Source organism: Stigmatopora argus, chromosome 1, assembly GCF_051989625.1.
Source record: "Stigmatopora argus isolate UIUO_Sarg chromosome 1, RoL_Sarg_1.0, whole genome shotgun sequence".
Taxonomy (NCBI): Eukaryota; Metazoa; Chordata; class Actinopteri; order Syngnathiformes; family Syngnathidae; genus Stigmatopora; species Stigmatopora argus.
In genome coordinates this window covers 24,724,531-24,751,457 of record NC_135387.1, presented here as the reverse complement: position 1 = coordinate 24,751,457, position 26,927 = coordinate 24,724,531, and the positions used below count along the sequence as shown (strand labels likewise).

At 41.9% G+C, this 26,927-nt stretch overlaps 1 protein-coding gene across 4 annotated transcripts; it reads left to right on the top strand.

The window, feature by feature from the left end:
• On the top strand, window positions 1–26,680 carry nfatc2a (nuclear factor of activated T cells 2a). 4 transcript variants are annotated; one of them, XM_077612825.1, is made up of 10 exons: window positions 1–138; window positions 3,564–4,482; window positions 4,563–4,731; window positions 8,736–8,938; window positions 9,114–9,286; window positions 10,239–10,379; window positions 14,272–14,327; window positions 14,398–14,530; window positions 15,317–15,988; window positions 24,840–26,680. In XM_077612825.1, the coding sequence occupies exons 1-10, from the start codon at window positions 81–83 to the stop codon at window positions 24,893–24,895; spliced, it is 2,580 nt and encodes an 859-aa protein (XP_077468951.1). In that variant the 5' UTR covers window positions 1–80; the 3' UTR covers window positions 24,896–26,680. The 4 variants fall into 4 exon arrangements, with proteins under 4 accessions (XP_077468951.1, XP_077468962.1, XP_077468945.1 ...); XM_077612836.1 differs by lacking the exon at window positions 1–138 and adding an exon at window positions 1,811–1,894; XM_077612819.1 differs by lacking the exon at window positions 1–138 and adding an exon at window positions 1,982–2,387 and having other exon boundaries at window positions 15,317–15,982.
• Window positions 26,681–26,927: the final 247 nt, after the last annotated feature.

Below are 26,927 nucleotides of genomic sequence, written 5' to 3'. Positions count from 1 at the left end.
ACCAGCGTGATCTGAATTTTACTTATTTTTTCAACTTTTTTTTTTCTCTCCTCTTTTTTTGCACTTTCTTCGGTGTCCTGATGTTTAGAGGAACGTGGAGGCTGGCCCAGTACCATACCATGAGGTCCATGGATCAAGGTACTGCTCAAGTGTTGTGATTCTATGGTAATCAACAGATTTTAATATTTATTTCTTTTCGCTAAATAAATGCAAGTCTGTAACTGATGTTCTTTAATATCCATGTTTTGAGCTACATCAATGTTTAAGGAACATTGCCACATTAGAGTGATTTAAATTAAATTAGTACTTTTATTCTCTTTTTTTGTCATGTAAACCTTATCAATTAGTGTCGGAATCACAGCTCTGGGGTCCTGGGTTCAAATCCAGGTCATGTCCACCTGTGTGGAGTTTGCATGTTCTCCCCGGGCGTGTGTGGGTTTCCTCCGGGTACTCCGGTTTCCTCCTACATTCCAAAAAAACATGCATGGTAGGCTGATTGGACACTCTAAATTGCCCCTAGGTATGGGTGTGAGTGTGCATGGTTGTCCTTTGTCTGGCCACCGATTCAGAGTGTCCCCCACCTCTGGCCCGGAGACAGCTGGGATTGGCTCCAGCACCCCCCGCAGCCCTAATGAGGATAAAAAGGTTCAGAAAATGAGATGAGAGAACCTTATCAAACAAGTAAAGCGCCTTGTGACATCTAGCATTTGTTTCCCATTGGATGTACAGCAGAGGTGGACATGCTTGTGAAGTTTTCTGGTCCATTGGGACATGACACCAGAAGTTCTGTTTAACAGTTTTATCCTAAATGCAATGTTATTGTAAACAGAATAATTGAAACCACTTTAAGCAGTGTTGCAAAGTGTCAGGGGAGCGTGTCAGACACCAGGGTGCAGCAGTACAATGTGCTCTGTTAACAACAGCCAATTAAAATCCATCCGTTCTCCCTGCCGCTTCTCCTCACGAGAGTCGTGGGGCTGCTCGAACCAGATTTTAAAAGCACCCGGGCAAAGGGGTTTTAAAATGTCAACCAAAATTTAGAATTGTTCATAAAATAGATGAAATTTTAATCCATGTCGAGTACCATGGCAAAGCCTTTTGTATGGAATATCAATAAATATAATAGTCAGACATTTGCCGGGGCCTAAATTACTTAAAATGATTATAAAGTTGATCATATTATAATAAATTAATAGTTCTAATGATGTTTTACATGTGGTAAGCACATTACCATTTCTGGGGTGGATGGTTCGATCCCAGGTGGTCCTCACTGTGTGGGATTTGCATTTTGCCCCTGGGCTTGTGTGGGTTTTCTCCGGGTACTCCGGTTTCCTCCCACATCCCCAAAACATGCAGGGTAGGCTGGTTGAACACTCTGAATTGTCCCTGAGCTATGAGTGCCTTTTGATTGGCTGCTGGGATAAGCTCCAGCACCCCCTGCGATCCTTGTGCAGATAAGGGGTTGAGAAAATGAATTAATGACTCAATGATAATTAATTTGATAATAATATAATGACATGCATACCTGTCAACCTCGGCCAATTGCTCCTCTTATTAATGATTGCAATTCCCCTAATTAAACGATTTTAAAAAATGCAACAAGGTGCATATTTAATCACATCGGGCTCACTTAAAAGTCTAAAATTTCCTCCTAAGTGGACGGGGTGCTCAGTCCGGATGCACTAAATTCAAGACTGTGTAGATGTCGCTGTATGACGCCGATAGCTTAACTGTCTGGGTACATTGCTTGCTGACGCGCTATATTTATATCGTAAAAATGTGGAAGGTGAATGCGCATGCGCATATCATGCTTAAAGCATGACAATTAGCAGTCGACGATGACGTTTTCGTCTGCTACAGGTGTCCGAGACGATCCGCATTGGAGCCGAAATGGGTAAAACGAGATCGTTTTAAAAATATATATATATACAAAAGTTGTTATACTGTTAAAAAAAGTTTAAATACGGGAAAAACGTATAAGTTGACAGGTACTATGTGACATGTTTGTACGGCGTCCGTTCCCAAATGCACGGGAAAGGCGGGGTTTGTAGCCATGATGCGAATTGCGAAGTATCAATAGTTCCGCCTTCACACACGCAAACAAGTGAGAAAGGAAACATGCGCACTCGTCCTCCTCCCTCGTGAAAGCGCGATTGGTTTTTTGTTTTTTGACAATATCGACTGGTGGGCGCACTTGATGTCTGCGCCCCCTCCTCAAGCGGAGCCCGGATTTGGCATCAGACAGATGAGCTCCTTGTGCGACCAGAAGCGCCTGGAGGAGGATCTGAACCGGGCCGACTGTACCGATGACGACTTGCCCTTTGAGTACTTGTTTGAATATGAAGCACCTTGTAACTGCGAGACTGACACTGAGGGAGGATGTCAAGGTTTGTGAGTAATTTTCACGAGCCTCACTGTCCTCTTTTTTGGGGGGAGAATCCCAAAGAATTGGGGGGTGATTTGTGCGTGATACCAAGACGTGATTTTCTACAGTTTTTGGTTCGAAATTTAGGGGGACTCCGTCTCCAAATGTGCATTTTTATTCCAAAATAGGCTCAAAAGACCGGTTGTCAATATTTTTATTTTTATTTATTTACATCCCATCTAAATTCAAGTACAGCTACATGCAGCTCTCGAGCCACATGCGGCTCTTTGCTTCCGATCATATTTTGTATATACTGTGGCTCTTTGCCTCGTTTTCTCTTATTTTTATTCACACTCAATTTCATCAAGGCTCATTAAAAACAAATAATACAATATATTTTATAATAATAATTTGGCAGCTTGGATGTTTAATGCTGCTTCTAACGTAAGGTGTGGCTCTTTGACTCTCACAGTTTCAAATTTTTGGCTCTTTGTGTCTAACGAGTTCGCCACCACTGCTCTTGAGGTTAAAATTTTGTAACAAGTGGACAGCCCAATTCACCACTGTGTGGTCATTTATTTCCCTTTTTCTTTATCTGAATGTAAGACGACAGCGGTACAGAAAAAAAGTAGAGAAACGCTTTGCAAAAAGTTCAAGCAAGCAAACGGTTCTTAAAGTTTCAATGCAACAGTAACGTAATTAAATGGTACACCATTGAGTATTTCGACTGAGTTGTATTGCAGTTAACTGTACATGCCATTTATTTACCTGGGCAACATTATGAAAATTCTGATTTTGTCAGGGCATTTTAATCAAATTTAAGGATTCTTCAAACTGGGAATGCAAAGTGGATCTGACAAAGTAGATTGGTCACTATGTCAATCACAGAAAACATTTATACAGAAAAAAAAATGGCCACTAGTCAGATTAGGAATCGATTTCTATCAATTACAGGGTTTATATAGCCATTGAATGGATTGGAACCCATCAAAAAATGGCACACATAGATTATTATTATTTTACTATTCAATTCAAACCTGACATTGACTGGTCACCCGTCAGTCAAAGAATGAGCAGCCAGTAATGGTAAGGTCTTATGAATGCGATGTCCTGTACAGTCTTCAATATTGATTGCTTGTAAGCACGGAAGTATGATGTTAAAAATACAAATCCTGATCCGTTTTCCCTTCTTTTGCAGATGAGCCCAACCTCGCATCTCACCACGTCCTCAGTCCCGAATCGGAGCCGGCGTTCCCCCTGGAAGAGGTCTCCCCTTACGCCATCAAGTCCTGCAGTCGGTCCTACATTGAACAGCAGACAGAGGTTCTGGCGGGATATGGCACCCAGCCGGCACCCAACTACCTGGACGGCACCCGCCCCCCGAGTTTAGCCCTGAGCCCCCGCATCGAAATCACGCCGTCCCGAGAGCACTACAGCCACTTTCGCGACTCCCTGCAGAACCAGCAGACGAGCGTTAACAGCCCCCGACCCACCTTGACCGTCCCCGGCCACGAGAGCTTCTCCTACCGCGAGCCTCAGTGCCTGAGCCCGGCCAGCAGCAACTCTTCCACCAGCTGGCATTCGGAGAGCTACTCCCCTTGGGCGTCCCCCTGCGTGTCCCCCAGTAGCGCCCACAACCCCGGAGACCTGTGCCCCCGGTTGCAGAACATCCACGCTGGCTCCCCGCGCACCTCTCCGAGCACCTCGCCGAGCACCGGCGTAACCGAGGACGGCTACCTGGGGACGTGCTCGCCCTCCCCGCGACCCGGCTCCCGCTCCGCCTCCCCGCAGGGCAAACGCACCTACGACATGTACAGGAATGCCAATTTGGTTCCCAACATCCGATCCCGTAGCCCCTCCCCGCTCGGCGGGCACGAGGATCACAACGCGGCGCCCCACTATACCCACTGCACCTTGCCCGATACCACCAATGGTTTTAATTTGCCCCCAAAACTAGTCAAAACGTCCAACCAGGTGTACACTCTGTACCCGGAGCATCACGCCGAGGGGAACTACTTGGTGTCTTGCGACCAGGACTCCAAGAGCAAACCTGTTCCAGAACCGTTCTTCGTGATCCCTCCCATCTGGTCTAAGCCACTGGTTTCCAGCATTTGCAGGTCCGTTTGGCAGAAGAAGCGACAACACGCACGCCATGTGTCGATTCAATAATCTCACGCGTGTCCCTTTTCCCCCGTAGCATCCCATTGGCATCCCTCCCACCTCTGGAATGGCCCATGCCCAGCCGCACAGACCACTACGAGCTCCACATCGAAGTACAGCCAAAAGCGCACCACAGAGCTCACTACGAGACGGAGGGAAGCAGGGGCGCCGTCAAGGCCCACACGGGAGGACACCCTGTTGTGCAGGTACAGCCACTAAAGCCTGTGTGCGATCGATTGGTCGCCGGTCTTTTGGTCGCCGGTCTTTTGGTCGCCCGGACCGCGACAACGAGCGACCAAAAGACCGGCGACCAAAAGACCGGTGACAAAACAAGGTAAAACAACACGTTCTACGCATCAATAAAAGCCAACAATGGCCGACGTGTGAGTGTATGAGTTTGTATGTACATGCGTTGTCCCTTTTAAGAAGCTACGTCAGTCAGGGTCTTAACAAGTTCTCCAACAAAAAACAATAAAAGTCCGGGAAATTTGGAGCTTTTCTTTAGCCTAATAATTAATAGCCTAGTGATAAGTTTTTTTGGCTAGTCTAGCGATTATTTATTTTTACTAGTAGCTTCAAGTCCAGGTCGGTCCACCTGTGTGGAGTCTGCATGTTCTCCCCGGGCCTGCGTGGGTTTTCTCCAGGTACTCCGTTTTCCGTCTCCTCATGCCCTGTGATCGGCTGGCCACCGAATCAGGGTGTCTCCCGCCTTTGGCCCGAAGTCAGCTGGGATGGGCTCCAGCACCCCCTGCGACCATACTGAGTATAAAGTGGTTCAGAAAATGAATGGATGGATTATTTTTTCTAGTTCAGTGACTATTTAAAAAAAAATTACTTGTCTAGCAACTTTTTTTTTACTAGTCCAGCGATTACTTTTGGTTGTTGATTATTTTTTGTTAATTCACAAAATTAAGTACGTGGGTGAAAGACCGCTAGGGAATGATCCAAATAAATATATATATATATATATATATATATATATATATATATATATATATATATATATATATATATATATATATATATTCTATATATAAGAAATATCATATATATATATATATGATATTTCTTTTTCCTTGCCCGAAAAGCTGCTATTCTAAGTGCCAGGGTGATGTTCATGTCATTTTATTTCCTGTGTGTTTACTCCTCACGACGCAGTGCTAAAGTGCTTTTGAGGAGACAACCGCATGTATTCTTTTTTTAAATATCCGCCACACGCCATAAAAATGGTGCTACCACACAAACAAGCTCACTTCCTCTGCTTCTCTTTTGTTGCTTGCATTTCTGTCAACGCTGTATGTCAAGAGATCTTGATAGAAGTTATGCTATGTCACCAAGTTAAAGCCGAAACTCGGTGAAATAACTACATATACAGTGGTACCTCGAGATACGAGCTTAATTCGTTCCGGGACTGAGCTCGTATGTCGATCTTCTCGTAACTCGAAGGAACTTTTCCCATTGAAATGAACTAAAAACAAATTAATTCGTTCCAACCCTCTGAAAAAACACCCAAAACAGGATATTGGATTGGATTTTTTTTTTTATTTCTTCTAATTCGCCATCTATAAACAAAGTAACACATAACTAGTGGTTTAATAGTAATAAAATGTGTTTAATAAGAACTAAAATTAGACGGATTTCGCGGAGAGGAGATAGAGTCGCACAGAGAGGGCGGCGGCCTTTGGGGGGGATTCGGGGTGACTTTCCACGACAACGCACTTGTAACCGAACAAACAACTTTAAATGAACTTGGATTAATATATACAGACACACTCAAACATGCGTCTAATGTAACTTTACACAAAACTGAATTCTAATTTTATTTTACATTTTTATACCTTCTGGCCGGGTTAGCTGTTTGCCACGCCTCCACCCTCACAATGGCTATCGATGGGCTGTTTGCTGTTGTATTCCCTTCAAAATATTCCGAAAATGATGCACACAAATGTCCTCACAATAGGATAACGCACGACCACTTGCCAACGAGAAGTAGTCTCGAATGAGCGATCGTGGGAGCCAACAGGCAAAGGAAGGAATAACAGGAATGCAACAGCTCAGCCTACCCACATATTGATTGTGGGTAATGAAGTTTTATTCTGAGAAAGGGTGCCATTGGCTATCGGTGTTGTGTGCACGAGTATACTTCATTACCCAGAAAGCCCTCTTTTTCCCCGTGCATGCGCGTTGTGCGTTTTCTGGTCCAAGGTGTAGCGGAAACTTGTCTGAATAAATCGTTCAGTGCTCGTAGATATCTGTTATACACGAAAGAGATGCGGCAAAAAAGATAAACAATGATAAACAGCCTCTCATGTCATGGCCACCTGGCTTTCTCGTATCTAGAGATAATTATTTGCTCGAAATTTTCCTCATATCTCGAGCTTCTCGTAGGTAGAGTTGCTCATATTTAGAGGTAACACTGTAGTTTCTATGAAAATTGGTTACAATAAATACAGTAATTCAGACGATTTTGTGCAAATGATTGTTAATAACAGCACAGGACTGCAAATGAAAAAAAATGGAAACTGTTATCCCAAAAGAGTTTTTCTATCATTTCAAGCTGGTCTTTACAGCAGTACCTTTAAAACTAAATTCCCATTTTATAAATGAATAAAATGATTTCAGAATAAGAGCATCAGAAATAGGGTTGTTCCATTCAGTGGCACTTTTCACGAGCTGCTAAGTCTGGCAGACTGAAAAAAATATATATAATACAGCAAACTAACCTGAAATTGTCGACAGGTGTGATTTTGAGCGTGAATAGCCGTTTTGTTCACATTTACCATGCATTTGGCTGGCGACCAGATTTACTCTTTTAATCACCTTTTTCAGCCACATATTTTGAAAATCCAAGCGCCACCAAATCATATTCTGGTTTTCACAGTGGGGACTGTTTGTGTTGTTCTTGCATCTTTTCCACACTCTTGAAAGGCCTCCGGTTGGCTGCTTGGTTCTGCCTGGCTGGACACAGCTGCACTCCTTCCCGTTGTCACTCCTACCGCCTGGCGTCCGTTCACCCTTTCCTCCATGTGACTGGCTCCGTGCTTTACTTTTCCTACTTTGCGCTCAGTCATGACTCACTGCTCCTGCATGTCGCCGTGACAACCGGTCCACTACTCATGTTTGCACTCGCTTTCCCCTTTGTCCACTCCCTTTAGTTGCCATAGCGACGGGTCGTCCTCAAAGATGTTACAAAGTGTTGATGAGAATTTAAAAAAGTTAATTTTCTCGTCTTTTAGGGAGACATCTCAATTATATTCTGGATAAAAATGGGAGCATTAATATAAGAAGTGATGTGCTTTTTCAGTTACATTATATGTTCTTTTCATGACCATTTCAAAGCCTTTCTTAAAAATATACGTTATTCGAATAGAGACTGTCATACAAATATGAGAGAAGATAAAAACTGCCAACGACAGAAATGAAAATACTGCAAATACCAAAGCCAAACATATTACAGTAATACCTCGTTTATGGCGGTTAATAGGTTTCAAGACCTGCCGCAATAGGTGAATAATCGTGATTTAGGGTCAGTGTTTTTATTGTCTGTTTAATATTAAATACGTGTAAAACTCACTCTGTTCTTATTCCTTAACTCCTAAAGTTAGACACGACCTTCTACTGGCGAGTAAAATCTCCAATTGTGACTTGACTCCGCCCCCCCCTTTCATGTTTGTATTATTCTTCCTACACTATAAACTTTTCATCAATCTATTAATCTGTATAAAGCATGATTTATGGGTGTGTGAATGTGTGAGTGTGTGTGTATGTTAAGATATTCTCGCTACATTTGTCCAAACCGTGCAACGTAGAGAGTTGAATTTTTTTATGGCGGCCAGAAATGGCTGTCGGATCCAAATTGATTGAATTTCTTCACCTTCTCTAAGTGTGTAAACCCAATATTTTATTTGGTAAACACCCATTTTTCCAAAGAGAATTTTTTTAATAGCGCAACAATTACTATATTTGGCGGAACCTCGAGTAGCCGCGATGGGGTGGATCTGTCAATCGGCAAGGAGCAGGTCTTACTAAGTTAACTTTCTCATTATAGTGCACAGATCTAAAGTTAGCGCAGTTGGCAGCGTGTAAGCTCAACACAATTGCTGTTGACAAGCCATCAATGCCACACAGACAACCGGTTTAACGTGCCGCATATGCTGGTTTTCATGTGGCATTAACATTAACACCCGTGTTGCTTTTGTCTTCTCTGCAGCTGCGTGGCTACAAAGGCAAAGAGGCGCTGGGTCTGCAAATCTTTATCGGCACGGCAGACGAGCGCATTCTCAAGCCACACGCTTTTTACCAAGTGCACCGCATCACCGGAAAGACCGTGACAACAAACAGTTTTGAGAAGATCATCAGTGGCACCAAGGTCCTGGAGATGCCGCTAGAACCAAAGAACAACATGAGAGCAATGTGAGAATAATAGAAGACTCTTAAATTTCGGGTTCAGACGTTCTCAAGGTGAACCGGATGAAAACATGTGAATTTCAAATGTTGTCCGTCCGGTTTTGACTATTTCAAAGTTAGCTTTAGCATCCCGAAGCGCCTACAGTTATTGTACAGTGACCTCAATTGTTCCGCTTGACAGAATCGACTGCGCCGGGATCCTGAAGCTGCGAAATGCCGACATCGAGCTTCGGAAAGGCGAGACGGACGTCGGGCGAAAGAACACCCGCATTCGCATGGTGTTCCGCGTGCACATACCTCAGCCCGGAGGACCGCACGTTTCGCTCCAAGTGGCCTCGCATCCCGTTGAGTGTTGTAAGCACAATACAATCACACGTTTTGCTTTCAGTTGGCCATTTTTTTTAATCTTCCACTGACATTCAAATGAGTTCAGCGTGGCACCCACCACTCAAAGATGTCTTTATGCTCACATGGCAGTGGGATTTTACTACGTGTGTACCTGACTGTGAGTACAGCTTGGCTCCATCCAAGTATGTGTACACAGCCTTATTAAAGCTCCGGCTGTAATCAAAACTCAAACAAGAGCCTCTTTTTGGATGCAGTTTTGCTTGGAAGACAACATTCCTCTTTATGCAAATCACCACGGCAAAAATTCCCCTTGGCAAGGCGTCATTTCGGTTCAGTTCCCTGCCGGCGCTACCTGTCTGCACGCGAGGCGTCGTCGTAGGTGTTCTCCCGGGTGCGCCACAGTGCAAAGATCACAGGGTTCTTCCTTGGCTCGTAATTGAGGAGGAAGCTGCGTGTAATTGTTTTTTTTTTCAGCAGTAGTGCGACACCATTTTAGGAAATGCCATCTATGATATTGCAAAAAAGTATATTTTCTTGCCAATGTGAGCCAGTGTTATCTTCGATCAGGGGATCCTTTGTTTATGAGGGGGTTTCGTTTTTCTTTTCTTTTCGTGGCAACATAACCCCAATTAATACTTGAGTATGAACATTATTGATTGACGATTGTAATTCATAATGGATATTCAAATTGTACACATCTGCGCGTTGTATACTAGGTTGTAAAATTCAACTAAAAATGTGGTTACACAAGTGTTCACACCCTCTTCAATCGTAGATTTTGGTTTCTATGGAACAGAGTACCTAATTATAACGCAAAGTGGCACATTGTGTTTTTTTTCTTTTGAACTTTAACTAAAGCCTTAGACAAGGTACAAACTAAAAATTATGAACTGTGGGCAGAAAATCAATTCTTTTCTTCTCGTCATTAGGATATCTGATGAACCTTTTTCCCTTACAGCTCAGCGTTCAGCACATGAACTGCCCATCGTAGAGAAGCAGGACTCTGACAGCTGCTCTGTTCTGGGGGGCCAACAGATGATCCTGAGCGGACACAACTTCAGCGCCGATTCCAAAGTGGTTTTCTTGGAAAAAACACAGGGTGAGTTGGCATCTTTGACTTTTTTGGGAGCAAATTTCCACATATGCTAGCAAGTTCTGCTGAAACCGCAACAAGAAAGTGACTGCTGACTCAGAAAGCCACTATCAAGCTAACATTTAGGCCATATAGTAACTTATCTACATTATGCTGAAGTGCTCACTTCCTTTTGCCAGTTTCTTCTTCATGACTTGTCAATGCGGTTTTCAGAATCTATTGGGCTTTATTTTGACATCTTTTTTACTGGATCTGTTTTTGTTTTTCTTTTTTTAAATGGCATAATGTTCCTTTGTTTCCTGTTTTTACGAGTGGACAAACTGTTAGTCAAGATTTTGTTGTTTTAATGAGCTTTTTCACAGCGGGTGTGCCTGTATTTAACACAGGTTTAGGTTTAACAGGAGTATACAAAAAATACATTTTGTAACGCGATGGGACATTAGCCAATTAAGACGCCATTCAGTTGGTGTGAGTCTTGATAAAGTGCGGATGTATTATTAATGTTTTTGTTGTATAAGAAAGGTATGGAAGGCAAAAAGTGAGTACCGTATTTTCATGACTATAAGGCGCACATAAAATTCTTAAATTTTCTCCAAAATAGACAGGGCGCTTTATAATCCAGTGCGCTTTATATATGGACCAATACTAAAATTGTTATCACGATAAAATAAAATAAATCTGTCGATAGGGTACACCATCCTCTACAGTTCTCACAACTACGGCAAGCAGCCCCCGACTCTACTATTTTCCCCGTAGAAAAAGTACTGCGCAGTGACTGCTGGGATATGTAGTTCTTTTGTCAATACACCCAATGGATTGTGGCCTGTATACATTGACATCAGCACCGCTTGACGAAGGGTGGCAGGCAGCACCAGGCTAGTTACGCTAGCTACTAGCTAGCTACTATTTGCGAATGGATTGTGGCCGCCTGGACGAACGTATAAAACTCAGCGTTTTCGATGACTAATTGTTCAATTCGGACACAGAAAATGAGGACTTTGATGGATTTGTGGGTGATGATGACGTGAATAAGTTGTAAAATGGCTAAATAAAGTAGAACCGAACTCAGTTTTGCTTCCGTTGCCTTTTTAAAAACGTGTTTTTAGCGTGTGGGTGTATCGTGCAAGAACTATATATCCCAGCAGTCACTGCGCACCGGAAACCGGAAATAGAGTCTGGGGCTGCTTCCGGTAGCCAGCGCTATTGCGGTTCGACATTCATATATAATATATATGCGTCTAAAAAACGGTGCGTCCTTTGTGTGTTTAAAATACAGAAATAGCACTCGTTACTGACACTGCGGCTAAAAATACGATGCGCCATATAGTCGTGAAAATACGGTACTTGTAAAATGACATTTTTGGATTTTTTTTCCCCGTTTTTTTTCTGTGTAATCTTTCTTCAGGAGCCATTCCCATTTCTGTGCGTTTTTATTTTAATATAGGCTTTATAATTAAGCAGTGAAATAATATATAAATCGAAGCAAAAGTCACTCCATCAGATCAATAGAGGTTATTTAATGATTATTTATGGAGAAGAATGGTTGAGAAATGGGTGAAGCTAATATAGGTGAACAAGAAGATTTTTTTAGAAGAAAGCAACATAATAGTAATAGCATTTTTGTTTATTTCGCTAAGGAAAACTACAATCACAAAAGTCAAAATACTATTTTTGATCATAAGAGTGGAGACTGAAGTCTCATTTCCAGTATTGATTAAAAAATATATATAAATATGCTGTGTGCTTAGGGAATGTCACCCTAAAAGTTTGCACTGCAAAAACTCTCTCACCTAAAAGTGAAGCAAAGCCACGAATCCTTTTCCAAGCTCTCGCCACCCGTCGGGTTTCCCTTCTGCTGTTACGAAACGTGGCTGTGACGGGGAGCAAGGCCGACATGGAAAAGGAAATCTTTCGGAAAAGGATTGTTAGTGTTTTGGAGAATTGCAACGTTGTGGACGCTATAACCGTGAAATCCCAGTGAATGGAAGACAGCTGCGTCTGTCTGGATCTCTGCCGGCTTGTGCGATGTCACCGCTGCCCCCCTCCCCTTCTGATTTCCACTTCCTCTCATAATCATGTCCAGAGGGGTGAACTCATGTCGGGGTCTCCCTTAGAGTGGATTAGAAACACTGTGTAAACAAACACAATGCCAAGAGAGCAATCATTGAGGAGGAGTGGGGTAAAGATGATGGTAGAAGTTTGGCGACGTGTGGAATCCCCCGGACCCTAAGCCACATTCCCCCCAGCCCCAAATGCTCTTTTCATGAAGTTGTGTGCTTTTTAACACTGACAAAAGGGTTTTCTAGCTGCAGAAATGACAAATTATTTTTGGGAGTGCCAAATTTTCATTAACATGCTTGCATGGTATCGCTCGGTACACGGTCGATTGGTCGCCGGTCTTTTGGTCGCCGGTCTTTTGGTCGCCGGTCTTTTGGTCGCCAGTCTTTTGGTCGCCGGTCTTTTGGTCGCCCGGAAGGTTATTGATAATTACCATTTAAATCGTTGCTCAAATCCCCTAAATACAAACTGCGAATTACTATTTAGTCATACTTAATGCCCTAGTAATTATTAGGCTAAAGAAAAGCTCCAAATTTCCCGGACTTTTATTGTTTTTTGTTGGAGAACTTGTTAAGACCCTGACTGACGTAGCTTCTTAAAGGGACAACGCATGTACATACAAACTCTTATACACTCACACGTCGGCTCAGTGAAACTGCTCATGGCCATTGTTGGCTTTTATTGATGCGTAGACCGTGTTGTTTTACCTTGTTTTGTCGCCGGTCTTTTGGTGGTCGGTCTTTTGGTCGCCCGTTGTCGCGGTCGGAGCGACCAAAAGACCGGTGACCAAAAGACCGGCGACCAAAAGACCGGCGACCAATCGACCGCACACGGTATCGCTCTCCTTTATTCTTCCTGACACGGTGGAAGTCAAATTGTAATGACTTGTGAAAATTTAAATGGTTGTTGGCACGTTAAATACCTCCGCCTATACTTAGTGACACTGTATTCCGGAGTTTTTGTCAGCATTAAAGCAGTTGCCATGTTCTGAATAACATTTCTTTGAATCAAACTACCTGAAAATTCAAGATTGAGCCCAAATGTTACCATTTGTATTACTTTTACCACCCAATTGTTGTGTAATTTTGGGGAAACTTTGGAGTTGAGTGTAATGCGGCACATGAATTGTGTTGTGGAATTTTGGCAAGCTGTGAGGAGAAAATATGTATGTGGGAGGTGCTTCAGTATTATGTAAAATCGCCTCCAGGTAACATTACAATAGAGCTAGTTCACCAACATTTTTACAATCAGGCAGCAGACTAATTATTTAATTGCACACTTGGTGGATAAATAGGCATTTAAGTAACCCATCATCTCATTTTCTGAACCGCTTTATCCTCACTAGGGTCGCGGGGGGTGCTGGAGCCTATCCCAGCTGACTTCAGGCCAGAGGCGGGGGATACCCTGAATTGGTAGCCAGCCAATCGCAGGGCACAAGAAGACCACCATTCACTCTCACACTCATACCTAGGAGCAATTTATAGTGTCCAATAAGCCTACCATGCGTGTCTTTAGAATATGGGAGGAAACCGGAATACCCGGAGAAAACCCATTCAAGTAACCCTACAATACATTTACAAGACATTAATTATACTTGACTAGAAAAGTGTATTTCTCTAGTTCCCACTTTGAGAGTGCTTTTCTACATATCCTCCAGCAAGGAAGAATCCTGCTGAGTCAAACACAAATACTACATTCCAGTGTTGTTTCCGACTTTTTTAACAATCTGGCCTTGTCTGTTGTGAGCACTCCAATGAAAGTGTCACCCAAAGACATACGATTAACGCAGTTAAAAAGTACAACGAGTAGATGAGTGACAAACTGCTTTTTTTCCTCTCAGATGGGATGCACATTTGGGAAATGGAAGCGACTGTGGACAAAGACAAGAGCCAGCCGGTAAGTAGATGACATGACAGTAATAGATGGACCGAGTTTGAAGTTATTCATATTTGCTGTGGTCTCATAGAGCATGCTGTTTGTGGAGGCGCCGGCCTACCGCGACTCGTCCGTCTGCCATCCTGTCAAAGTGACCTTCTGTGTGGTCAACGGGAAACGAAAACGTAGTCAGCCCCGCCACTTCACCTACACACCACTGCCATGTAAGCTCAGCGGAAGTTGTTTCATAACGTTCAATTTTTCGTAACTAGAGACATATTTTACAACGACTTAGCATCATTTGTTCTTTAATACTACCTCCTGAACTTTTTGAAGAAAATTATATAAATATACCAATTTTGTATGATACATCTATGCAAATACGTGACCGGACGTTTGGTCAATCGGACGTTTGGTCGACCGGACGTTTGGTCGACCGGACGTTTGGTGGAACGGACGTTTGGTGGAACGGACGTTTGGTGGAACGGACGTTTGGTGGAACGGACGTTTGGTAGAACGGACGTTTGGTAGAACGGACGTTTGGTAGAACGGACGTTTGGTCGCCAGGTTTGCTTGCTGTCAAATTATGGCAGAGTTTACTGTTGATATTTTTATATCAGATATTTAGATATTAAACTCTCTCTCTCTCTCTCTCATGATTATAATTTTGAGAGCTGGTTTCAACAGTAACAACCCGGCGACCAAAGTCCGTTCGACCGAACGCCCGTTCGACCGAACGCCCGTTCGACCGAACGCCCGTTCGACCGAACGCCCGTTCGACCAAACGTCCGAGTACCATGCAGATGTATGTATGGGAAAAAACAAAATGACTTATTAACCCAGTAAAATAAGAAATGCATTATCCACTGAATTACGAGTGACAGCTGAGAAAACATACGTACACGCATGTAAACACAACTCAACAGCTCAAAATGATGTGACGCACACTCGACAGCTCCAAATGATGTGACGCACACTGAGAAAAACTCAACATTTTTTTTCTTGTTTAGCTCCATCCATCAAGACCGAGCCCCTAGACGAGTACGAATACAACCGCATGAGCTTCCCCATGTCCCCCATCATGGGCATCGTCCCTCATTCCCACTACCACAACAGACACGGCATACTCCACCCCGATCACGGCCTCGTTTCCAACATGGCCTCGTGCCAGCGCCTCGGCTCCAGCCTCCCAGCACAAGAATCCCACTTCCCGAACCAGAGCCCGGCCATTGTCTTCTCTCGTGCAGGGAAAGGGCTAAGCGGCAGCCCGGCGGCCTATCAGCACCCCGTGCCGTTGACCCCCGAGCCCCAACGTTCCGTCCTGGTTCACGCAGGCTCTCAGGCGCCTCCTGCCCCAACTATGGGTGCCGGCAAGCACACGTCCATCATCCAGTTCTCCCCCAACAACCAACACCTGCTTCGTGCAGGCGACCCGGAGCAGCTTGACGACCACGCTATGGTTTTCTGCGACGACTACTCCCCGCAGGGGACCCACCGGTCTCCGACCCCGCCTGGGAATCTCCCTCAGCAATACCCAACTGTGATCCAGCAGCAAACCTATGTTGACAAGGAGCAGCCGTCGAAAGAACGAGAGTCTCCCGGAGGGACGCCAACAGACAGAGCCCGGAGGGTGACGGTGAAGGAGGAGAACCTGGATCAGGTCTACCTAGATGACGGTGAGTGTAAGTTAGTGTTTTTTTCATACTCTGAGGGCACGCGGTAGCTTTTATCAACTAAGACACAGATGGCTTTCTTATCTCCCTCTCAAACAATCGAAGGATATTTACAATATCATCTCCGTCTCCTTGTAGGAGACGCTATGATCAAACAACTCATTCTTTTCAAACATGGGGTTATGATACGCCAACCGAGGTGGAAATAACATAGATTATGACTCATATGTTTGTGCTTCGGCCCGTCCACCCTATCACCCTCTGACAGAATTGTCAACCAGCAGTAGGCGGGATGTGCTATTTCCAATTTGAGAGCAATGGGTTTTCCAAAATTGTTTGGACGTTCAGGTGAGACGTTAGCATGCAAATGACTTTTTCATTTGGAAGCAAGGAAAGAAAGTGTTGCTGCGGACCACCGACACATTGACAGTGAGTGTTATGATGGAAAAACAACTTCCATGGTAACCATTGTCAAAGCGCGGAACGGGCTGCCTGGGAGAGCCGGGGAAAGCCTCTTTGTTTGTTGTATTTGGCCGGGGCTTCTCCTTGGCCCCATATCCCCCCACGCCCCCTTCCCAGATCATGCGGGGGAACCCACCAGAGCATTAGCTTTTTTTCCTGAGCGCAGAATTCTGCCAATCTGGCTCCAGAAATTCCTGTTTGCAGCTGCTGTACTAAAAATCCAGCAAGGTGCCGAGGGTGGAGGTTTATTTTTTATTTGGGGGAGGGTTGTGTGTGGGGGAGGGTGGGTTTTATATGTGGAGTCAATGGAAAATATTAAAGCAGCAATGGAATTTGTGTTTTTTGGATGGCACTCTCAGGGTTTCCCGCCACAGTAAACAGCAACAGGCTTGTGACTTTTTAAATTAACACTTGGGAGAACACTTACGCTGTTTGATTCCTGTCTTTTCAATTTGTGAATGCCAAGTGTCTATGAGTGTTCGGTCAGCTTTATTTATGTATTTATTTTTTTTAAACTATTTTTGGGTGTGACGGTCATTGGACAAGTTTTTGCGGTGAAAAGAGTATTTAGCTACTTTCGATTTGCCTCCAAAATGAAGTAAATTGTGTCTTTATGGATACGTGTCATGTCGCAATATACCAAAATAGCGGCCTTTAGTGGTTCTTAACCTCCTATGACCTGGCGTCCACATATGTGGACATCACATTTTTGGTTGTCAAAGACTACAATGTTAGATTCGTGACCGGACGTTTGGTCGCCGGATGTTTGGTCGCCCAGACGATTGGACGCCCGGACGATTGGTCGCCCGGACGTTTGGCCACCGGACGTTTGGTCGCCCGGGTGAACCTAATTTTGAGAGCTGGTTTCAACAGTAGATATTTAGATATTAAACTCTCTCTCTCATGAATATGATTTTGAGAACTGGTTTCAACAGTAAACTCTCTGTCATGTTGTCAAACGTCCGGCGTCCAAACGTCCGGCGACCAAACGTCCCGGCAACCAAACGTCCGGGCAACCAAACGTCCGGGCGACCAAACGTCCGGGCGACCAAACGTCCGGTGACCGAACGTCCGAGTACCGTTCCAGAAACTACATCATGTAAAAAGATAATTCTTTGTTTTAACACTCATCAGGTCCCAATTAGCCTAAATATCAAAGAGAAAATAAAAATGCATGCCTTGCAAGGGTCTAGGTCTAGGAGGTTAAAGTGTGGTACGAGGTACGAGTGGCTTTTTCTCTGGTGGTATAAGATTGATTGAAGTCATTTAAGGCAGCCCGGCGGCCGAGTGGTTAGCGCATCGGCCTCACAGTGGAGGACCTGGGTGAAAATCCAGGTTGGCCCACCTATGTGGAGTTTGCATGTTCTCCCCTGGCCTGCATGGGTTTCCTCCAGGTTTTCCGGTTTCCTCCCACATGCCAAAAACATGCATGGTAGGCTGATTGGACACTCTAAATTGCCCCTGGGTTTGGGTGTGAGTGTGCATGGTTGTCGGTTTCGTGCCCTGCGATTGGCTGGCCACCAATTCAGGGTGTCGCCCCGCCTCTGGCCCGAAGTCAGCTGGGATAGGCTTCAGCACCCCCCGCGACCCTAGTGAGGATAAAGTGGATCAGAAAATGAATGAATGAATTAATTAATTAATTTAAACCATGTTTTTCCTTTTTTTCTTACTTTTGACAATGTTGAGACATTAAGGCGCAATATGCATTTTATTATATTGGGCCTTGCTTGTCAAACCTCTGTTATGGCACGGGAGTCCATTCACTTTGCATAACGCCAAGTGACAGCTTCAGACGAAAGTCAGGTTTTTCCTCTTTGAAACCTGCTATGTCTTTTCCCTCCTATTGTTTCCATGCTGCATGCACTTGTTCAAACGAGACAAAGTGTTGTCTTTCTTCAGTATGTTTAGTTGAAAAGAAGCAGGAAAGTGGGGCTGTGGAACAAAATGGTCAGAGGCAATGAAGCAGGTGAAAGGCCTCCATCAGGTAAAGATATGGCTGGGCAGAGGAGATAAAGCACACAGTGACAACTTGGGCGGACATAGCACATGCCAGAGTGTTGTAAGGGCTATTTTAGAGGACTGTTCATGTTGTTATTTCTTTCAGTGGTGATGAAATATCCCTTAAGGTAGTCCTCACAGGTTTCATCCAATACTGTCAATGCTAGGCGACAGGTTATCTTCATGAGTCAATGTGTGTCATTTGGTAGTCGGACGATTCGCCGAAAGACGTTTCGCCGAAAGACGTTTGGCCGACGGACGTTTGGCCGACGGACAGTTCGCCGAACGGACGTTTCGCCAAAACGGGATTCGTGTGCTCGCCCCGCCCCCGGATCGTGTGTGTACATGTTTTTCAACCTCGGCCCGCGGGCCATATACGGCCCGTTACAGATAACATTCATTTAGGAATAACAAGGGCACGGACTGCCCCCCGCTGGACATATTTCTAAATACAAGTACGGACTACAATGTACTGCCATTTTTTTTATATTTTTTATTTCATCCTTGCGTTTAAAGTAGTAGCCATTTGGAGATCACGCAGAACATTACGTGACAGAAGAAATAGAGAAAATAAAGTAGTAGTAACAGTAAGTACTACTGTAATCAAATTGTAAATCCAGAAATCCTACTCCAGAAAACTTACACCAGCATAGAAAACGTTGAGATTAATCTTTGAATTAAGGTTCTCAGCCGATCATTTTGAATATATATTTCCTAAAATAATGGGAAATTATTTAAAATTAAACTAGAAGTAAAAGTGTGCAATCCATGGCATTTTCAGGTATTGTTCTCTAAGCCCTCTAGTCTGTCCAAGGCACTTAGAATTTCACATAAGTCTTCTAGTGTTGTTTTTTCTCAGTGTCAGACATCAATCCCCAGCTTTGATAAATTACATTCCGTGTCCAAATGGCTACTACATTAAACGCAAGGATAAAATAAAAAATATTAAAAATTGCCAGCACATTGTAGTACGTACTTGTATTTAGAAACATGTACACACACGAGCCGGGGGCGGGGCGAGCGTGCAAATCCCGTTTCGGCAAAACGTCCGTTCGGCGAACTGTCCGTCGGCCAAACGTCCGTCGGCGAATCGTCCGGTCACGGTGTCATTTAGTTTCACGTGCGCACCAGCTCGCTAGTTTGGCTCAAATTTGTGACAAGATTGCATTCAACGGGAACAGTGTAACATGTTTCCAAAAGAAGAGGTTTACGTTCTTGCAAAGGATTATGTCAGACTTGAATTGAGTTAAATTGTAAGATTGTAGGTTGACCACAATAAATACTCGCGTCCAATTTGATCATTTATTTATTTTTACTTCAAGTCAGTATTTGTTGGCTGGCCACGTATTTTATAAATACAAGTTCATTCCAGTTTTCAGTTAAAGGTTGTCTACAGGCAATTTGTCCAGCATGTATGCCCCCTAGTCTGAGCAAGCGCTGAAGAAAATTGATGGAATTTGTGACACACTTCCAATAAAGCTGTTCCAAGGTGCTTCACACCTGTGCCGTCCAACCGTGAGCACGCGAACGCACGTTAATTCCAGACGTCAGCAGGCGTGTTTCTTCGACTTTACTCAGCTACTGTGCAGGTCGGCAACTCCAACTCTCCGCCCCGCTGGCACCGGCGTCGAGGGCAAGACACTCTCCGATTGAAGGGTGCCAAGCCTTCATTAGATCAAGTTGAACGACACTCTGTGCTTTGCCGTCTTCGAACATTTTTCACATTCAGGGAATGAGGAGAGGGGATTCGGGCTTGTGGCTGTAGTGGGGAGATAAAAGCCGCCCGAAGGCACGAGATGATCAAGCAAATTCCAACGCATGCTTAAAATAAACAGATGTGGTGAGAAAGGCACAGAATCGTGTTTGGTTGCTAGAAATGTTAAAAATGTGCTTATACTTCACTTCGTTAGCCTTTTGTAGAAAAAAAGACTACCATATTTTCCGGACTATAAGTCATATTTTATTTTTATTTTTTTAAGTTTGCCTGGGAAATGTGTGCCTTACGACTGACTGGCGACCAGTCTAGGGTGTAGTCTGCCTTTTTGCCCAAAGACAGTTGGGTAAGGCTCCAGCAACCCTTGCAAGGATGGGTGGTATGGAAGATGAATGAATGAATGTCTGGGAAATAATAAGTGCGACTTAGGTATGTTTTTTTTTCTCTCTGACCACAAGAACCTTTTATGTTTTTTTTTATTTTAAGTTATAGTTTTCTGAAATTCTGTTGTTGACAGATGCCTATTTAGCCATTTTACTATTGTTACTTCAACGCATGCTTGCTCTTAGTTTCTAATGGAATCAAAATATGCCCTCCCAAAGTGAAATATACACACACATATATATATATATATATATATATATATATATATATATATATATACATACATACATACACATATATATATACACATACACATATATATACACATACACATATATATACACATACACATATATATACACATACACATATATATACACATACACATATATATACACATACACATATATATATATACATACACATATATATACACATACACATATATACACATACACATATATATATATACATACACATATATATACATACACATATATACACATATATATATATATACATACACATATATACACATATATACACATACACATATATGCACATACACATATATGCACATACACATATATACACATACACATACATATATATACACATACACATATACACACGTACACATATATATATATATATATATATATATATATATATATATATATATATATATATATATATATATATACATACATACATATACACACACATCTATTTATGTAATTTTCTTTTTTTTCATCTTTATTTTTGCATTATTTGGCTGGTGCGACTTGTACTCCAATGAGACTTATAGTCCAAAAAATACAGTACATCTATTTGTGCGACACAAATTGTGTCAGACTGTCCCTGGTAAATTGCATTGTGTCTTTGGGCCCTTATTCCATGCTGTATGAGGCCCATTGTAGCATAACAGTAGACAAGAGAATTTCAGAACGGCTCGCCTACAGGCAGACTTTCAGAAATAGGCCTTTGACAAAAAGCTTACTTGGTTGTTTTTAATGTGGCACTTGACGGGTGAGCAGCTACTGCAGAAGGCCTGAAAATGTGCATGCAAGCCATTCCAAAGTCCAATTTCCCTTAAAAGTCTAAGGTATATTTGCTTATTTGCTTTATGAAACTATGGCTATTTATACAGTGAGCTGTTATGGAGTTGTTTGTTTGTTTTTTTGTCCGTTACACCCTTTGACTCACCACTATGTCCAGCACAGGGCTGAATAACGTCGCTTTGTTCAAAAAGGCAGTTTACTTGGAGTGGACTTGTTGACTTCATCATTCTTATCAAAAGCTTCCATTCCCCTTCAAAATAGCGTTTGAAAAATGCTCCTCCCACATGTAATGCTTTTATTCATCTCTTCATTTTGAAGCATGAATAATGCCATTAGAAAGTCATCGTATGATTTCAATATTTATAGTAGTACTGACGTATTGGTTGGCGCGTGATTACTTGGCCGAATGAAAGTAGTGAAACATGGCTCAACTGCTCACCGCTCTGTATTTCAATGATTTCAGATAACAAAGCAAAGCGGTGGGTTGCCATGACTACAACAGGCACAGACACAACATGCAACGTAATTGCCCGTGTAGAAAGCAAAGAGGGATTTTGGCCCATTTTGAAACATTCACATTAGTCATTGGAGCTAATGAGTCGCCAGTGACACAGTGGAAGCAGTGGCGGTCCGGAACATCGCTAAGCGCCAATGTACACACACACACACACACACACATGCTAGACCAGCGATTACGTTGCTTATTTATTTTGACAGCCAATTTGGTCTGTTGGTCTCCTTTACTTCCGACCGACCCAAAATGACAACTGCACACTTGACCTTTTTTTGAGTTTGTCAGGTTGACTGCACAAATCCATGTCATTGTACACTTGCTAGAAACCCACCAGTTGATTTTGAATTGATGACATTGCTTTATGAGAATGTGTATGATGTGGACAATTTTCTACACGCCTAACGAGATTTTTTGTGTCATGTTTTTAATGGCTCTGTATTGTTAAAAATTGGCGCACAAATCTTAATACGTAACATTGGCTTTAAGACCTTATCCTAATTGAGACCAAATCAATAGCTCCCTCTTCTGCTTGTTGTTAAGTAGTGCATCTTTATTTTGTAGCCTGTCGCAATACGACATCCATCCATTAATTTGTAAAGGAAATCGCAAGATGTGTCTATTCTGATATGAGCCAGGGTTATTTTCTCATTTGTAATTCATTCATTCGTTTTCTGAAGTACTAAGAGAAAATCTACACAGGCCCGGGGAGAACATACGAACTCCACAAACGTGGACTGACCTGGATTCAAACCCAGGACCCCAGAAGTATGAGGCCAACGCGCTAACGGCCTCATTTAATTCATCCCATTTCAATCTAATATCTTCGTTCGGTCACAAAACTGAGAATTAAAATTCTAATCACGTTTTAACCATAGAAATTTTGATCCCTTAGAACACGTGTCAAAGTGGCGGCCCGGGGGCCAAATCTGGCCCGCCGCATCATTTTGGTGTGGCCCGGGAAAGTAAATCATGAGTGCTGTCTTTCTGTTTTAGGATCAAATTAAAATGAAGAGTATAGATGTATATTAAATTTTCCCCCTTTTTAAATCAATAATTGTAATTTTTAAATCATTTTTTCTGTTTTTAGTTCAAAAATCATTTTGTAAAATCAAAAAATATATTTAAAAAAAGCTTAAATAAACATTGTTTTATATCTATAAAAACTGAATAATCAGGGCGTTTAATCCAGTTCTTTGAATCCATTTATTTTAAAAAAAATCTAAATATTATATCTAAAATGGTCTGGCCCTCGTGAAATCAAGTTGATGTTAAAGCGGCCTGCGAACCAACCCGAGTCTGACACCCTTGCCTTAGAATGTTAGTGGCTCTTCTTTAAACGAACAGAGGCCGTTTTTGCTCTCACTTAATGCAAAAGACCTCATTTTCCACTCACTGTCGATAAAGTGTGCTGCGACTCCCAAGTAGTTATGGTTGACCGACATCCAATGGTCCCCCTTTAAGGTGATGTAATAGAGCAGACCCCCTGCCAACAGTTGTTTTCTCTCTCTCTCTTTCATTCAAATGGGGTGAAATCACCACCAACCCACTTTACAGTGAAGTTTGTCACATTTTCTGTCAAATTCTGCGTGTGCGGTCGATTGGTCGCCAGTCTTTTGGTCGCCGGTCTTTTGGTCGCCGTCTTTTGGGACAACGCATGTACATACAAACTCTTATACACTCACACGTCGGCTCAGTGAAACTGCTCATGGCCATTGTTGGCTTTTATTGATGCGTAGCTTCTTAAAGGGACAACGCATATACATACAAACTCTTATACACTCACACATCGGCTCAGTGAAACTGCTCATGGCCATTGTTGGCTTTTATTTACAGAATTTGACAGAGAATGTGACAAACTTCACTGTAAAGTGGGTTGGTGGTGATTGCACCCCATTTGAATGAAAGAGAGAGAAAACAACTGTTGGCAGGGGGTCTGCTCTATTACATCACCTTAAAGGGGGACCATTGGATGTCGGTCAACCATAACTACTTGGGAGTCGCAGCACACTTTATCGACAGTGAGTGGAAAATGAGGTATTTTGCATTAAGTGAGAGCAAAAACGGCCCCTGTTCATTTAAAGAAGAGCCACCGACGACCAAAAGACCGGCGACAAAACAAGGTAAAACTAAACGGTCTACGCATCAATAAAAGCCAACAATGGCCATGAGCAGTTTCACTGAGCCGACGTGTGAGTGTATAAGAGTTTGTATGTACTACATGCGTTGTCCCTTTAAGAAGCTACGTCAGTCAGGGTCTTAACAAGTTCTCCAACAAAACACAATAAAAGTACGGGAAATTTTGAGCTTTTCTTTAGCCTAATAATTACTAGGGCATTAAGTATGACTAAATAGTAATTTGCAGTTTGTATTTAGGGAATTTGAGCAACGATTTAAATGGTAATTATCAATAAACTTCCGGGCGACCAAAAGACCGGGGACCAATCGACTGTGTACCAAATTCTGTAAGCCTGGGTTAGCTAGGCTCACAGTGAAATTTTTCCGGGCGTGTTTTCGAGTTTTATTCAGGAGACATAATGAACTGTAGAAGCAATGCGTGTAGTGTAAAATCAGATCAAAATGACTGTTGGACAGACAATGTTATGTGCAGTCACAATTGACTATGTGAAGTTGCAATGAAAGGTTTCTGAAAAATGGGATTGTTAACAAAAATGGTTCTCATTTGGATACTGTTTTTTGTGTTAATATTTTCAAATCTTTTTCTTACAGTGAATGAGATCATATGCAAGGACCTGACCGGTGTTCCGACTCAAGGACAGTCCTAGAGGACATGCCCGAAGAAGTATTGTGGACCAGGTCCACTTTGAAGAATCTCCGACAGCAACAACATCAGACATTGTAGGGTTTTGTGTTCCAATACTTTTAACCCAAAACCTACATAGATGCTCCTTTTGAAGGCAGCACCAAAACTAAAGGTAACTTATTATTTTGCTTATAAAGAAAAGCACCTAGATTTGTTTACCAGTGATGTCAATGATGAATGATGAATGAAGAATATCAAAACTTAACTGGTCAATCATCTCAATAGGGCAGTTTTGTTATTTCTACTTTTTCAGTCCTAGTTATAATGGATATTTGACTTATACATACTTAGAATGCCAAAGAGATTGAAGCCTTCAGGAAATTTAACATTATAAATCTGATTAAATAGCTAAAAATGAGACGTTTTCCTTTTAAATGTTCTTAGTCACCATGCTTTATTTTTCCCACCGGCAGCTGAAAATTTGCACAAAACGTCGATCTTAGGTTTCTAAATCAATTTTTCTCCAAATCTGAGGTGTTAAAGTCAATTTCTAAATAAAAAGGAGCTCCAATTTTTTTCCAATCATCTGAAAAAGAGATCATCCAATTTGTAATCTCATGTTTGGGTCATGGATATTGTTAATTTTATATATTTTTTTCATGAAAAGTGTCTTGACTAGGCCTGTGATGCTGCATTCCTGATTGTAGTTTCCATTCTGAATTCTAAATTGAGAAACAATCTGCACTTTGACACCATTTTAAGTGACCTTAGGGAATTACAAGTGGACCAATTTGACTTGCAGTTCCTCAAACTTTTCTTGTACATAGCAGATTTTTTATTTTTAAGCCTATATAGAATGACAATATATTCAATGCCAAAGTCTTGCCTATGCACAGGATTGTTGAAGCAGGGTACTGGAGCGACAGTACTTTATTATTTTTGTACTTTATTAACGTACACACGTTAGGATATATGGAAGCTTATTGCATTTGCCTTTTAAAAAAGTCAAAAAATAATTTATTTTTGGGTTTGTTTTCGGAGTATATTATTTTTGAAAAGTCTTAAAATTAATTCATTTTCTGGGGTTGTTTTTGAATTATTTTTCTTTTTCAAATGAATTTAGTTTTGGGTTTTTTTAATTAATTTTTTTCGTCTTTGTTTTTCAAATTAATTGATTTTTTGGGGTTGTTTTTTGAATTATTTTGGAAAACTGTTTTATAAATTCGGTATGTTATTTTCTGGGCTTGTTTTTCAAATATTTTTTTCGTCTTTGATTTTCAAATTATTCTATTTTTGTTTTTTTAATCAATTTTGTTTAATAAGAATTGACCTGACTTAAAGTTACATGTTGATAAGTTGAATGCTCTTGTTTCAAATGCTACAAATGGCTAAAATCTACATATATCTAGCATAAAATGCTACCAGAGGCGGAAGTTTTAGTAGACAATAGAGCACGTTTTATTTTGTAATATTGAGAATATTTTCCCCCATTGAGCCAGAACAGCACAATTGCAGCTGCCTTATATTGAATGTAATTGCCCCCTTTTTTGTATAATGAACCAAAAAGTGCTATTTTTATCTCTGCGTATCATGCTACATTGTCTTTATTGTTAATACTGTATTGTGTACCATATCATTCATTTTGTTGTTTTTTTACCAGGAAAAACTGAAGAAAGTTAGAACTCATTTAATATCTGGAATTTTATTCGTGTGTTGTTTTCATTGAGGTTTACATTCTGTATGTTAAACTGTAGGTCAGGATATTTTTGTATTCTCAAAAGCAACAATAAACTATATCGTTACTCAATCCGCTGTGCCTCATCAGTTGTCATTTTGTCACACAATTCTTTTTATTTTATTTTATTAATTTATTTTTTTACATTTCAATTGAATTGTTGGTCTATAAAAGGCAAAAATTTATTGATTTATTTTCATCTTCAAAATTAACTCGGTGGCTGCCATTGAACGTGGTGGTCCGATCCAATCTAGCTCCATCTGGTGTTACAACTGAGAAGTGTGAGGCTGAACTCAAGCTTATATTGTGGCCCCTTAAT

Bases quoted from the DNA above. Each gene is read 5' to 3' on its own strand.
- nfatc2a (XM_077612809.1), top strand. From the start codon at position 2,198: ATGTCTGCGCCCCCTCCTCAAGCGGAGCCCGGATTTGGCATCAGACAG. The intron at 4,483-4,562 runs GTCCGTTTGGCA...TTTCCCCCGTAG, and splicing joins CTGGTTTCCAGCATTTGCAG to CATCCCATTGGCATCCCTCC. The intron at 9,287-10,238 runs GTAAGCACAATA...TTTCCCTTACAG, and splicing joins CTCGCATCCCGTTGAGTGTT to CTCAGCGTTCAGCACATGAA.